The 15,847-nt window shown below is 44.8% G+C and overlaps 2 protein-coding genes and 1 pseudogene across 3 annotated transcripts in view; 2 read left to right on the plus strand and 1 right to left on the minus strand.

Annotated features, from left to right (window-relative positions):
- Positions 1-988: 988 nt before the first annotated feature.
- Positions 989-1,582, plus strand: LOC309719687 (myosin light polypeptide 6-like; the record flags this gene model as incomplete). Its single annotated transcript, XM_082555980.1, has 1 exon — positions 989-1,582. The coding sequence occupies one exon, from the start codon at positions 989-991 to the stop codon at positions 1,580-1,582; it is 594 nt and encodes a 197-aa protein (XP_082412106.1).
- Positions 1,583-4,632: 3,050 nt separating this feature from the next.
- Positions 4,633-15,847, minus strand: part of LOC309718645 (regulator of G-protein signaling 3-like) — a 33,687-nt pseudogene continuing 22,472 nt past the window's right edge. The window contains exons 18-27 of the transcript XR_014280717.1: positions 15,455-15,538; positions 12,102-12,213; positions 9,656-9,822; positions 9,001-9,508; positions 8,639-8,862; positions 8,261-8,301; positions 8,086-8,184; positions 7,780-7,841; positions 6,688-6,854; positions 4,633-5,424 (exon numbers count right to left, since the gene is read on the minus strand). The product of XR_014280717.1 is annotated as a regulator of G-protein signaling 3-like (transcript). The remainder of the gene's footprint in view (positions 5,425-6,687; positions 6,855-7,779; positions 7,842-8,085; positions 8,185-8,260; positions 8,302-8,638; positions 8,863-9,000; positions 9,509-9,655; positions 9,823-12,101; positions 12,214-15,454; positions 15,539-15,847) is intronic.
- The window catches only part of LOC309718649 (fibrinogen C domain-containing protein 1-like), a 37,291-nt gene continuing 36,921 nt past the window's right edge, over positions 15,478-15,847 (plus strand). The window contains exon 1 of the mRNA XM_082554102.1: positions 15,478-15,560. Within this exon, the coding sequence (XP_082410228.1) occupies positions 15,559-15,560 (2 nt within the window). The 5' untranslated portion in view covers positions 15,478-15,558. The remainder of the gene's footprint in view (positions 15,561-15,847) is intronic.

A 15,847-nucleotide genomic window follows, 5' to 3' on the forward strand; every position in this document is an offset into this window, starting at 1 on the left:
ATGATGGAGGTAAGTTGAACAGGCACAGTCGTCTTATACAAGATTTGAAATGTAAAAAAACAAACAAAACATTTTCAGAATTATTTGTGTCTGTTTTCTTGTTTTGTACTTGAACACTAAAGTAGCTCCAATGAGACGACAGCAGCGGCTCTCAGCTCGTTCATGTTTGATGCCCCTGATTTAGGCAGCATCATTAGAAGACATAGCATACATTTACACTGCTATGCAGATGACACCCAGCTCTATCTGTCCATGAAGCCAGATAACACACACCAATGAGTTAAACTGCAGGAATGTCTTAAAGACATAAAGACCTGGATGGCCGCTAACTTTCTGCTTCTTCATTCAGATCAAACGGAGGTTATTGTACTCGGCCCTGAAAAGCTTAGAAATATGGTATCTAAGCAGATTCTTCCTCTGGATGGCATTACCTTGGCCTCCAGTAACGCTGTGAGGAACCTTGGAGTCATTTTTGACCAGGACATGTCCTTCAATGCACATATTAAACAAATATGTGCTTTCTTCCATTTGCAGTTAATCCAAGGCAGACAGAGAGAGCAGATTTCTCCTAGATTGGCTTCTCTTTGCAGATAAATCCAGAATGTAATTCAAAATTAAGGGCCTGGTATGCAGAGATTACTTCACAGATTGATGCAGAGGATAGCTGCGCTGTGAAACTGCGCTAAAAACTATTGATTAGCAGGAAACAGAAAAGATCCCAGAGTATGTGAAGGAGGAGGTGGTTTTCACTGATGGAGGCCTGAGGAGAGGTCAGAGGCTCCGGTTCAGACCGGCTCTGCTGCTTCTGGAAGCTTCTTATCTGCAGGCTCTTATCTCCTCTCAGTGTTTCCATTCCAGGTTTCTTCCATCTTTGGTCGCCTCCTCTCTCCTCCCTGCCATTTGCTCCTGGCTCGCTCAGCCCACCGCTGGCTCCTATAAAACACCAGACAGTCACTTTCCATCTCCACCGCCAGTGCTCTGCAGCAACATGCCGCCAAAGAAAGTGGAACCGAAAAAGACAGAGGTGAAGAAGGTGGAGGCAAAGAAGGAAGAGCCTCCTCCTCCAGCAAAGCCCGCGGAGCCGGAGCCAAAACCCCCCGAGGTGGACCTGAAGAGCATCGTGGTGGAGTTCACCCCCGACCAGATCGAGGAGTTCAAAGACGCCTTCGCTCTGTTCGACGAGACGCCAGCCGGCGAGATGAAGATCACCTACGCTCAGTGCGGCGATGTTATGCGGGCGCTGGGACACAACCCCACCAACGAGGAAGTGCTGAAACTGCTGGGGAGGCCGAAGGCGGAGGAGCTGAACGTCAAGCTGCTGGACTTTGACAGCTTCCTGCCCATGCAGCAGCATGTGGCCCGCTCCAAAGAGCAGGGCAACTTCGAGGACTTTGTGGAGGGGCTGAGGGTCTTTGACAAGGAGGGAAACGGCACGGTGATGGGGGCGGAGCTCCGCCACGTCCTCGCCACGCTGGGAGAGAGGATGACTGAGGACGAGGTGGATCGTCTGATGGCGGGACAGGAGGACGCCAATGGGCACATCAACTACACCGAGTTTGTCAAACACATTCTGGCCGGGTAGAAACAGACAGCGACTTTGTCTTCCTCTTCTTCTGTGGTGGACGGAGCGTCTGATGTATGCGAGTTTGTCGTCTCTAATAAAACGTCTTCTCAGTGTGTCTCTGTTTGATGTGATCAGCAGAGTAAGAATCAATGTGAATAAATGAATCGATGGAGGATCATCAATAAATGAATAAATCACTGCCTGCATTCATTTCTCCATGTCCTGCATTAATGTGTTTATTGAGTCATCAGTGATATTACGATTCACTTTGCTCCTCCAAAATAAAACTTGCTCAGGCCTCCTCTTTATGGTGCTCTGCGTCTAATTATTGGGAATGATGAAAACACAAACTTGATGGGCGTGTCCACACAGGTGCTTCAACAGAAACGCCAATGATTGTGTTCCTGTTGCAGCTGGATGTGAGCCTCTCATCACCTCCTCAGAGCTCCTCTCTCAGTGAGCAGCGAGGAAGGATGCCACCAACACCTGGACGGGGAGGTACCCAACCACGCACACACAGAAACACCCTCATTAAGACAAACAAATACAAAAATGGGCATTTAAAATATTTCACGCAAAAACAAAAAAGGAAATCAAACAAAGGGAAGAAATGAAGACGTAAAACTACAAGTAACCGACTCAAAGGTTTGTTCACGAGGTGTAGTTACGATGATCTGTGTCGGTGTATCATGACAAAGGTTCTGGCCTCCCCACACTGGCCTCCAATTGAATTTAGGATCCATTTGAAATGCTTTTACTGGTTTTTAAAACCTGAAATGGTCCAGCGCCTGTATATTAGCCCCACGTCCCCCTCAGTTGCTCAGCTGAGCAGCTGTTGCTCTCAGTCACTAAATCGTGGCTGAAACTTAGAGACGAGCGTCCTCTACTGTGGCCCTGAAGCTTTGGGGTGATCTTCCTCTTCAGATCAGGCCTTTTTATTGGCTGGCCTTTGACTCAGTGTGTAACTAACAGAGGTGTGGACTCGAGTCACATGACTTGGACTCGAGTCAGACTCGAGTCATTAATTTTATGACTTTAGACTTAACTTGAAAAAATGTTCTAAGACTTGTGACTTGACTTGGACTTTTACACCAATGACCTGGGACTTGAATTGGACTTGAACCGGTTTACTTGAAAAGACTTGATATTTCACCCCAAATATAAAATTTAACATGCATATTATATAGAGATTGAAAATGTGACGTCATTCACGGGTAGAACCGCAAAGGATTCTGGGAACTCGTGGCAAGTGGTACTAGCGCACGCAGGCTTTCAATTAAAATCAGTTATACAGCGATAAAAAGAAACACAAAAATGTCAAGAAGCTGTTGTATTATTAACTGCAATAGCCGGTCGCATGACAGCCACGGGAAGCCGACGGGTAAAGAGATCGGTTGTTATCGGATTACGTCGTTGAAGAGAAATTGTTCGAGCCATGTTTCCGAAGTAACAAAGACGACGGATGGCCTGGATTGCAGCCATTCAAAGAGCAAATATAACGTCCCAGAACCCTCCAGCTCACAGGTTAGTCTGCTCCAAGCATTTACACAAAGGTCAGTCTGCTGTTGTAGTTAATACGTCATTTTCTTAACATAATTGGTGATATAGGTTACAAGCAAGTCTGGCGCTGAACAGAAATTGTCGCGCTATGCTCCTTTGTTTATTGTGCATAAATAGTGAATTGTCCTGACACAATATTGTGTTTCGCTTCTGTTATTATGGTACATTGACAAAAACATATACTTTTATTCACAGGGTAAAACAGGTTTTTTGTATCACTAATTGTCCAGTACGATTACAGCATACAGTATTATTGTCACTGCTACATTTCTGTGATGCTACCAGAAATTATTTCCACTACTAATTAATTACCGTTGAGCTCAAAGGTTATATTAATAAACGGTTAACGAATGTGTATTTATGAAGACGATTTGTGAGACTGGTAAACTTATGATACGTACGATGGTCTTTCGTTCTACACGGTGCATTTCAAGGTCCTGCACCCATCCGTCGGTAAACTGTACCTGGGCTTGTTGCAGTGACCTGAAGTTACTAAACTTCATGAGTGTATGCACTCACTCCAAGAACCGTATGATTATAAATATGCATATAAATATGCTAAGATGAGATAGCTGACTTCATCTAACTAGCAAATGTTGTCCAGGCTACGTTGGTGATACAGTTTTTTTTAATGTGTATGATATTTTTGTCATGCGATTTTAAAGCTGGTCCTACAACCGCATCCAAGAATAACATGCAGCTTATCTCAGAACTGTCGGTGAAAATTATTCTTGGAGCTAGGTTTAATTGAGCTGCATTTTAAAGAGGTGCAATTTCACAATTTGTGTATATTTTCTAAGTTCACTATTTTGTATGTGTTGAGAAAAACACAGATTTAAAAATTACATGGTCTAATATTTACATTTAGCATAACTGCAACATTATTTTTTCATTGTTTTTTTTTTAAAGACTCGAAAGGACTTGAAATTCAAAGTTTCAGACTTGTGACTTGACTCGGACTTTTACACCAGTGACTTGAGACTCGACTCTGACTGGCCTGACATTACTTGAGACTTGACTTGAGACTTGAGGATAAAGACTTGAGACTTACTTGAGACTTGCAAAACAATGACTTGGTCCCACCTCTGGTAACTAACACTGTTATTTTACTGTTATGTATTTACTGTACTTTTTATATTTCTGCTGTACAGCCATGTGCTGTTTTTAAAGTGCTATATACATGAATTATGGTTTGGCATGTTTGCTGCATCTCTTTCAGACTCTTTGCATCCATTAAAGGTGGAGTTCACGTTTGTAAAGACACCACCTTCATTTCATTTCCTGTGGACTGTGAAGATTCAACACCTCGACTGGTGGAATTATCTTCAGTACTCTCAGCACTCATTACAAAAAAGTGATTTCAAACACCTCTGACAGCCAGATACCAGCAGGTGCTGCTCCACCTGCACACACCTGGTCTCCATCACTGAGAACCTGAACCGTAGGAAGCACCAGCTGAAGTCTGCGCTCTGTTATCACGACTTAAAGACTAAATAATGAACTTCAAGGTCATTCGGTCTGTTTTATTAGATTTTCAGGTTATTGTTGAATCAGTTAAAACTGTTCAGTGTGATAATCAAACAGCAGCAGATGAATCCGTCACTCAACCTGCTTCACCTGTGCAGCCTGCCGGTGTCAGACTTCCTGCTGGATGGAGGGGAGTCACAGAAGAGGAAACAGGAGGTCTGACACCTGATGTGACATCAGTCAGCTTTAATCAGAGATACATCAGTTAGCCGTTAGCTAAAAACATGAATCAGAGTCTGCTCTGGAATCAACGACATGCAGCCGAGGCTGAAAGTCCTGCCGATGTTTAACCTGTGAGCAAGGCTTCACCTGGGTCACGAGAAGGCATAAAGGATAACACCTAACAGTCTAAAGATGGCATCTCATTTCAAGCTCAAGGTCAGAGGCCATGTTTTTCTCACACGGACGGGTTAAATGTTTTTAGATAAACAAAGATCAGCAAAAAAAGAAGATTAGCGTAAGAATCAAGTTGTTTAACATGAAAAGGGTAAATGTCCCAAAACACTCAATACTACATCTCCCAGAATGCTACTGAGAGATTTGTTCAACCAGTCGGAAGCTCAGATCAACCCCTCGTCTCTGGTTGGTCGGATCCGCTGCTCTGTGTTGTGACTGGCCAGCTGGGTGTAGAGGCGGGACTTGAGGAATCGTGGGTAACTGTCCGTCTCCATCAGGTTGAAAATCTGCTCCTGCGCCAGTTGGAAGGAGGCGGAGCTAATGCCAAGGCGCAGGCTCTGATTGGTTGCCTCTCTGATGGCAGAGTCCACATTGACCTTGAAAAAAAGCAGCTGTGTCAAATGAGCAGGTGGACCAACATGTTTGATTACAAGTCTTTACTTTAATACAACGATCAATAAAGCTTTCGATTTTCCGAAAGCATAAAGTGCCATTACATCTATATGCAGATGACTGCCAGCTCTACTTACCTTTTAGTCATTCTGATAGTCTCCCAACTGGACCTCTGCTTGACTGCCTTACTGATGTCAAAGCATGGATGGCAAAAAACGTTTTAAATTTTAATGATCGGAAGACAGAAGCAATTTTCTTTGGCCCAAATCGTTCTTCTCATACTCTGGATGTTGATCTTGCAGCTTTGACTTCCCAACTAAAGAGTTCGATCACAAATCTCGGAGTTAAAATTGATTCTGCACTCACCTTTGATGACCATGTAAACGGGGTGGTAAAATCAGCATTTTATCACCTCAGACGTTTATCAAAGGTTAAGCCCTTTCTTTCCAAGCGTGACTTGGAAAGCGTTATTCATGCCTTTATTACCTCACGTTTAGATTATTGTAATTCTCTTTTAACAGGGGTTGGGCAGGGCACTTTGTCACGCTTGCAATTAGTGCAAAATGCTGCGGCACGATTTTTAACTGGTAGAAGAAAATTTGATCACATCACTCCGATTTTGGCCTCTTTACACTGGCTTCCAATTGAATTCAGGATCAGTTTTAAAGTCCTTTTATTGGCTTTTAAATCTCTAAATGGTCTGGCACCTGCTTATTTGTCTGACTTGTTGAAGCCCCACGTCCCCACTCGTTCCCTTCGGTCAGCTGAGCAGTTGCTGCTTTCGGTCCCAAAGTCACGGCTGAAACTTAGAGGAGACCGAGCGTTCTCTGTTGCAGCGCCGATGCTTTGGAATAACCTTCCTCTCCATATTAGACAGGCTGCATCAGTGCCAGTTTTTAAGTCTTTATTAAAAACCTATTTTTATTCCCTGGCTTTTAACTCTGTAGGTAACTGACATTTTTATTTTTTATTGTTTTTTAACTTTATTGCTATGTCTGGTTTTATTACTATGTGCATATTAGTATTGTACAGCACTTTGGTCTACCAGGTGTGTTTTTAAAGTGCTATATAAATAAATAAATGATGATGATGATGATGATGAAAGTAAACAACCTGATGGTTTCAGGTATGAATTTAACCGAGCCTCTGGACTGTAACGACATCATCGTTGGAGGAATGCTTCATCACCATATTAGGAAAAAAACAACCAAAAAACACACATCAATCGGAGCTCAGACACATGGTACCTGTCTCGATGCAGTCGTAGAAATAAAGTGGTCGTAGATTTTTGCAGCTCTGGCAGCCATCTTGTTGGAGGGACGTGTCTTTTTAAACCTCTCCACAGCCAACCAGAAGTCCAGGTTCTCTTCACTGAACTCTGACCTCAGGAAGTGACGGAACACCGTCAGACCATCTGACCAATTAGAAAAGAGAAGCACGCCATTAATCTGGTGCCAAAAGGTTTATTCTGTCCATCTGGACGTTTCAATGGGAGAAATATTTCATCATCATCATCATCATCATCATCATCAGGGGATGTCTTCAGTCTCAGCTGACTGCAGGTCTCAACCTTATAAACAGGACATTTGCAAGACCAAAGCTAGGAAGATCATGATGGACCATCCCAACAAAGGACTCTTCTCACTGTTGAGGTCTGGGAAGCGCTTCCGCTCCCTTAAGGCCAAAACAGAGAGAATGAGGAGGAGCTTCTTCCCCCAGGCTATTCGGCCCTGAACCAGGTGTAGGACTGGACTCTCCCACACATCACATCACCACACGCACTCTGGTTTTTCTTCATGCACACTTCCTATAATTTATAATCTCTTTCTGCTATTTGCACATTTTTACTGTAAATTTCTAAGTTAAATCTGTAAATTTTGTAATAACCTGTAAATTGTAAATACTGTAAAACCACTGTCATCTAATGGTCGGGCATTGCACAGCTACAAGCATTTCACCTCATGTCATACTGTGTATGGCTGTGTGTGTGACAAATACAAATTTGACATTTGCACAATGACTGAAAAAAGCAGCACTGAATGAACAATGGGCTGGGAGGTCAGCTTGTGATCATTAATATGCAAAGTGTCATGACTATTGATCAGAGACCACTGATCAATCACTGATCAGTGGTCTTTGATCAATAGTTGTTGGTTCGTCACTTGATGAGCGATGAAACGTTTCTCCCACTGAAACGTCCAGGTGAACACAATCAACCTCAATCTACTTACCTGGATGATTGAGCATGCATCAAGACATTAATCTAGTGGAGAGGCGTTTCTCATGCTGGCTCCTCCCCTTATTGGTTAAATTGGTTAAACACAAACAGGAAGTCTTACACTGATTGGACAGCAGGGACTCCAGACTCTCCGCCCACCTCAGCACCTCCTTTGCAGACGGTCTGGAAAACAAAACAAACGCATCTCAGGAAAACCTGCATTTCCTCTAACATCCACCAGAGGCTCTGAAGTCGAGCTTCATTCAGACTGTGATGTCACCTCCACACCACTGCTGTTAGGGCAGAAACACCGACATGCTTGGCCGTGATCACCTGGAGATTTTACTCTGATTAGTTATGACCTGTGATAATCTGCTGCCTTTCCTGACCTGCAGGTGAGTCTAGTTCGGGTTCAGGTCCGAGTTACCTGTTATTTTTCAGCGCTTTCTCCAAACTGCTTCCATGGACACCAGCGCCATTTTTCCACATTCGCAGAAACGCCAGGCGGCTTCGAACATCAGCTGCTCTGAGGAGACAACGAGGACCAATCAGAGCGAGAGGAAACAACACCAGACAAAACAACAGTGTGCTTGTTTACGTACAGAGTTTTCTTCTTCAGCTGTCGGTTTCTGGGTTCTCCAGCCTGAAAAACAAACAAAAACACTTTGTTAGAACCGAAGAACCCGAGCTGTACCGGTCTCTAACCCCAGGATCTTCCTCTGCACGTGTTCAAACCACTCCCACAGTAAATCTCCCTTTTACACTCGTCATTAACCTGGGCCTCAACCAATCAGCTTGTAGATTGTCTTATTAACGATTTGCACGTCTGATTTGACACCAGATGCCGTCCTGGTGCAGTCGCCCCGTTTGCCTGGGGCTAACTCTGACATGCAGCACAATGATCAACCTGCTGCTATGCGTTGTGTAGTCACATGACGCTGGTTCGCAGTTCTGTGGTCAAAGCCGGTTCTGGTCCCTACCTTGGTCCCGTTGAGCAGCATCAGCATTTGGTGCAGAGACCCCCCCTCTCCAGTCAGCTGCTTCCTCAGAGTGTGGGGGGAGGGGGCTCGGGAGGCGGGGCTCGAGTTGGGGCTGAGGTCAAAGTTCACAGGACGGGTGAGGCGGTGGATGGTGCTGTCGGACAGGAAGTGGGGCGATTGAGGTTCTCGCAGCAGAGAACCCTCGGAGAGCGAGCGACGTAGGACTGAAACAGGAGAAAATCCATCAAACTGGGAACGTTTCCACCTGCAGCGGCTCTAAACCAGCTTCATCCTGCTTACCTCACATCCTCCACTCCCCCAACTCAAGACTTTTGACTTTCTTTCAGAGCACTTGAACTCACCTGGTGGTCTGAAGATAAACTTCTCTTCCTCCTCGTCACGGTCACTCTCCTGGTTCATGTTGAAGTGGTGAGGGCTGAGCAGGAAGCCCCGCCCCCCGACACCACCCGCGTTCTCTGAAGTCTCTGAGGCACTCTCCCCCTCCCCCTGTTGCCGCTCCTCCACCTCCTCTTCCTCCCGTCTCCTCTTCCTCCTCTCCTCTTCCTCTTCTGCTCCTGCTCTCTCCTTCCAGATAGGACTCCTTAGAGTGGAGGAGGGACGGTGAGGTGAAGGGAGGAGCTGAGCTGAGGAGATGATGTTCCTGGAAGGTGGTGAGGAGGAGTAGGGAGAGAGAAGGGAGACGGGAGCAGGAGGAAGAGTGGAGGAGGAGAAGGGAGCACTGGGGGAGTAAGAAGATGGGGAGGGAGGTCTAAGGGAGTCACAGAGCGAAGAGTAAGGAGATGAAGGACAATAGAGGGGGTCAGACTGCCCGAGAGAGAGGAAGCCAAAGTCTGAGGGGAGGTCTGACAGCTGGGGGGAGGAGGAGGAGGAGGAGGAGAGGACTTAAATTGTGTGGGAAAAGCTTTGAGTATTTCATGTGTTTGGCGACCTCTGCTGGACACACGTGTGAACTGGCCCTCTTCCTGCTTTCTGTGACTACCTGGACAGGTGTTGTACCTGCTGGGTGTGTGTGGCCTCCGTGGTGACGAGCTGCAGCTGGATGTTATCGTGGAGACACAGGCTGACTCGGACCTTCTGCTCGATGCTGAACGCCTCCAGGCTGAAGAGGCGGCGGCGGCTCGGAGCGCTCTGCAGGAAGTACAGGTGGAGCGGCTCCGACAGAGCTGCCACACACACACACACAGAGAAACGTCAAATGGAGAGTCCTCTTCACTGAATCATATCTGTTATTAATCTCTCTGTCTTCCACAGCATGTCTTTATCCTGTCTTCCTTCTCTCACCCCAACCGGTCGCAGCAGATGGCCCCGCCCCTCCCTGAGGTTTCTTCCTGTTAAAAGCAGGGTTGGGACTAACGCGTTATTAAGTAACGCGTTAGAGTAACTACGTTATTATTGTGGTAACGAGCACGGTAACTAGTTATTATGCCAAAACCGGGAACGCGTTACTCGTTACTGGGATTTAGATAAGCTCGTTATTCGTTACTTCGTGTGGAGGCTATCGCGGAGCTTCCACAGATTCAATAACATTAAGTGGTGGAGGCCAGCAGGTGGATGAAGGAAAAGGGAGGCAGGAGGAGAGACCCGAAGCGGCTGCTGGTCCGAGTGTCAGGTGAACTGAAGTTCAGGTAAGAAGTTATGACCTGCAGTCTGTCTGGGTCAGATATGAACCAGGTTTAGGTGGAGTTTATTTTCGTTGTGCTGAGTTTTTCGTACTGCGTGCTAGCTAGCATGACGGGGTTTCTATACAGCTGGGTGGTGCTATGTTACTGATGTTGAACTTTAATAATTAACCTTATGAACAAAATAGAGTTTCCAACCGTCCCGTAAAAAACGGAATCATCTTGTATTCAGAGAAAATATCTTATTGAGGTGAAAAGGAACAGTTTGTCCCGGACTTCAGCTACAATGAAAAAGTCACAAAGCTGGAGTTATTCTGTGTTTACGCTGCACAGCTGCCTCTTCTTCTCTCGTTCTCCCCCTCTCTCTCCTGTTTCTACTTCAATCATGAAACTGATCAATGATCAGCTGATCGGCTCTCTTGTTTGTTTATCGCTCACTTTGCGCCAGAAAGAGGAAACCAGCGGATGTTGCGCTAAACAACAGCAGCACGTTTAAGCTTGATCAGCTGTTGTTAGAATTTATTTAATATTAATTTCTAGTATCAGCTGATGTTTGCTGGAGCCACAGCTGTAAAGCTGCTGGTCAGGATGGTTTGGATATGTGGTGAGAGGGAAACATGAAGATGAAACCAGGAGATGTCCTTACTGAATCATCAGAGCTGTGATGGAGAAACAGGTTTACCTTTTAGGTGACATGAATGAGTTGAAGTTATGAACTGTTTCTGAGAGACAAATAACACCAGGATCCTTTTCTAAGCAGCTGACAGCTGGTAACTGTGCAGGGGCGGATCTAGCAAAGTGTTGCCAGGGGGGCAGGTAGGGCATTAACAGGGAGAGGGGGGCACAAAGAAATACTTTTCTTTCTTATTCTCATTTAAAATATCTCACTTTTAATAAATAATTATCTGAATCTTACAACAAACGATTGATAGATTGATGCATATATACCATCAGAACAGTGCACATCACTGTCACAACAGTGTTTGTTTTCATTCAAAGGCTTTATGATTTTTCCTATAATGGCGGCCAGTCTCTAGTCAAAATGCCCGGGCCAATTTTTCTGTCCCAGTCCAGCCCTGTATGCAGCTCATCTGCAGTCTGCTGTTACCTACATCTTCCTATTCAGAAGCAGAATTTCCGAGTTCTGAGTGCAATCAAAGCACCACGACTGCAGTTTTTGTGTTGGATGTAAAAAGCAGGCTAGGATAGAATCAGGTGTGGGATTTCTCTCATGGAAATGCGCACATTATTTTTTCCTTTCTATTGGTGGCACAGTGCACTTGTGGCAAGTAAGCAAGCTAGAAGACTGGCTGGGTATCCAGTTACGGAAGCAACACATTAACAAGAGAATTCTGAGTAAAACCAAAGTTACTTTCCCTAGTAACTAGTTACTCTGAAAGTAACGAGTAACTTGAAGTAACTGAGTTACTTTTTGATAGAAGTAACTAGTAATGTAACTAAGTTACTAATTTAAAGTAACTTACCCAACACTGGTTAAAAGGGAGTTTTTCCTTCCCACTGTTGCCACAGTGCTTGCTCATGATTGTTGGGTTTTTCTCTGTATGTATTATTGTAGTGTCTACCTTACAATATAAAGCGCCTTCAGGCGACTGTTGTTGTGATTTGGTGCTGTATAAATAAAGTTAAATTGAACAGGTTATAGTGCTGTTGATACTTTACTTGGTCAATCAGCTGACAACGAACCAGGAAATGAAAATCAAATGTGGATTACAACAATGTGTTCTGACATTAAACAGAAACCTGCCAGCTGTAGGTTACAGAGAAAAACCGATGCTCAGAGATGACAGTGAACGCAGCATTACCCTCTCTGAGCTTCAATGTGTTCAGGAACACCGGACTCTGCAGGACGTTACAGCGTCCAGCTTCATCCTCTCTGGTAAGTAGCAGCAGGTCAGTGTAGATCAACACGGTCACCTGAAACACACACACACCACTGTCAGCACAATAAAATGTGTACTTGTAGTTCTTCTTCTCATCGACCTGTTTCTTCATTTGCACACAACACTGTGACCTTTGACCTAGGGCTGGGCGATATGACCCAAAATTCATATCTCGATATTTTTTTAAAGCCATAAAGTAAGAACAAAAAGAGAGTTCTTAGTCAAAGCTGTTTTATTAACATACAGCACAGATGTACATGAAAAAACTACTCAAACATAAATTATGAGCATTTATTAAATAATAATGCTCCATAAATAAAAGAAAACGATGTTGTTTTTGTGCATAACAAAGAGCTCACAATTGTGCAGTCAAAATGTAAACGAAAAGACGCTGAGCATAATAACAAAGATTTCACAATTCGTGACTGACAGCCTGGAGTTTGAAATCCGCTTCATAACCGTGTCTCTTAACAGGTGCCATTTATGGTCCTTATACACAAACAATACGGTAATATTATGTTGAAGCACAGTACGTATCACTCCGCGAGGCTCCTCGGCAGCCGTAATGCTCCGACAATCCATCAAGCTGCTGCAGCTCCGTAGCAAAGTCGAACTAAAACATTTTTTAACAGATTGCTGAGCGCCGTGCTCCACAGAAAATTGGTTCGCGGTCATCAAGCACAACCAGAATTCATACATAAGGCGTGCAGTCGATTTTTGAGAAAATGAAAGGATTTCAGGCCGTGCATGGCGTTAGCGTGGTTAGCTCGTTAACATGTTGACGCCGTCCAGCCCCACGCACGGGGCGATCCGCAGTAACTCGTTAATGGAGATTAACAAATTTCCCACGTGTGGGACTAATAAAGGTTATCTTATCTTATTTGCCGTGTCCATCTTGTCGCTGCCTGCAGGTGAAGCGATGGGGGAGGAGGGGGAGTTGTGTTCAGTGAAGGAGAGGCGAGGCCGAGTAACGTTGCGTAGAGACAAAAGTGGACGAAAGAGAGGCAAACTTGTGGTTCCACAACTATAATTATAACGTAGCATAGACTATATCGATATAAACGATATTGTCACATCTTATATCTCGTATAAAAATATATCGATATTTTTAAAAAACTCGATATATCGCACAGCCCTACTTTGACCCTGAGGTATGTCCTCAGAGTTCACAGACCATCACCGCCGTGTTCATTCTGCTCAGTAACAATGTTTAAATGCTTATAAACCATCTTCCTTTTCCTCATCATCAGGTCGTGTTTATGGACCGCCGGCTTCGCCACGCTCTTCCTGCACTAACACATGTAACTGAGAGTCGGAGGCAGAGCGACGTCTGACCTCCACCTTTACTGAAAGTATGAAACTAAAACACAGCAAATTCCCAGATGTGTGTAAATGGATGGGAGGAGGAAACTGATCCTGGTTCAGCTCTGAGGTCGGTGTGTCCTTCAGGATCAGGTTCAGTCTGCAGAACCAGACGTTTCTCAGAAACATCGATGGGAACACAACGACCAGCACTGCATTATCAGCCGTAAGGTTAGAATGGCTCCAGAAGCGCAGCCAGTGAGGATCGATAAGTGATATCCATAATGGAAGCTTAATCGCTAAATTCTTATCAATTCCCATCAGCAAACCCATCAGTCCTCAGCAAACAGGAGATGTCCTCCATTTGTCTCCTCAGATATCCGAGGACACACAGCCCAGAGAGTTTACCGCTAACAGCTCTTTGGGAAACACCTTGTTGGAGTAAAAATACTATTTTATGTCAAACTGTGTTATCTTTGCATTTTTCATCATTTCAGCTAAAGAAATGGAAACAGGGTGATTGTGTGACAGGCTGTGGGTAACAGGTTTAAACCTTTGGAGACCTGAGAACTGAAACTCCAAGCACGACATCCCAGTGCACCTCAGCCTCAGCCTCCCAAACACAAACTCACCGTGTCCACTGTCAAGTCAGCTTTATTTGTATAGCATGTTTAAAGACATCAAGTGTCGGCCAAAGTGCTGAACAGAGGGACAATCTAATCAAATACAAGAAAGAATGAAGATGAATGAGGTAAATTATTTATCTCGTGATTAAACATCCACATACAGACACACTTGTCTATACATGTGTATATATATAAGAGGGAGGGAAGACTGTTGCAGAGTCTCAGAGCGGCGGTGGAGAAAGCCTTCATCACCTATGGATTTTAACTGGGAGTGTGGGACCAGTAAAAGCATCTTACTGGAGGAACGCAGAGTTCGAGTGGGTAGGGGTGCAGGCTACTCGATCAATAGTGTGTCAGCCGCCCCAGGACCGCCTCTAAAGGTGTCTGTTTAGTTAGAGTTCCAGGACTGTTGGTGGTACTCAGGGCTGCATACGTGCAGTATATTTACAGGCAGTGTTGGGAAGGTTACTTTTAAAATGTATTCCATTACAGATTACAGATTACATGCCCTAAAATGTATTCTGTAACGTATTCCGAATACGTTACTCAATGAGAGTAACGTATTCGGAATACTTTGGATTACTTAAGATATTATCACGCTGTTTACAACTACGTGAATGTGATTTATTACTATTACTGAAGGGACTAATACGGGTTCGTGTCGGGCTGGTAGCTGAAAACGAGCTTTACTTTGTTGTCTGGATCAACTCTGCTTGCCAGAGACAGAGAGAGGCGTTGAAAGGCTGCTCCAACGGAGCTTATTGTTTCAGAGGAAACACGAACACAGCGTACAGTCGAGTCTTAACAGCTTACTTACAGCTGGGCTCATCAGGCTCTCTGTTTGGCTGCAGTGGTTATTATTATATTTACATGCTTCCAGCTCCCGTTTCTGCTCGGTGACAGCTCGTACTTTTCCTTTTTCTCCCTCCTCGCTCACAGACACATAACGGGTACAGCAGTCCATTCTCCCTGCAGCACGGACTACACTGCTCATCAGGCTGCATTCTGCCTGTTAGCTTAGCACAACAACAACAAAAAGGCGCTCTCTCACCCAGGAAACACGCAGAGAGAGAGCTTCACCCTGTAACCATGGCAACTGTAACGCTGCCGCCTGGAACAACAGAACGTAGCTGTCAAACAAACCCAAACAGTCCTGACCCGCCACAACATGAAACAGGGAAGTACCGCCGTGTAATCCATTTATTTCAACAAAGTAACTGTATTCTGAATACCACCTTTTTAAACGGTAACTGTAACGGAATACAGTTACTCATATTTTGTATTTTAAATACGTAACGGCGGTACATGTATTCCGTTACTCCCCAACACTGTTTACAGGGGTGTTACCTTTGCAGGCAGCAGGTCGGCTTGGTGCAGGATCATCTCTTCAGACATCAGCAGCGCTCTGTCTGGACTGCAGAGATCGAGAGGCTGAAACAACAACAACACACATGTAAACAAAAGCACACCACACAAACACAAACACCGTTTTGCTCCTCTGTAGCTGACGGTTGCCCACTGTCAGTCGCCCTCCTCATTACTGTTATTTACCTTTGTTTATGCAAGTAATCCCCATGGAGACTCAATGTCCCGTTACAGGACAGACCTGTTCTCCTTATTTCAGACCATTTCAATTAAGTTCCCCGGCCCTCTCTGCCACACTTTATTCTGCCTTTCATACTATCGTCACCGCATCTCCTCCTGTTTCTAAACATTCCTGAATTCAGCTTGGATCAAGTA

Source organism: Aulonocara stuartgranti, assembly GCF_965226115.1.
Source record: "Aulonocara stuartgranti genome assembly, chromosome: 12".
Classification (NCBI taxonomy): domain Eukaryota; kingdom Metazoa; phylum Chordata; class Actinopteri; order Cichliformes; family Cichlidae; genus Aulonocara; species Aulonocara stuartgranti.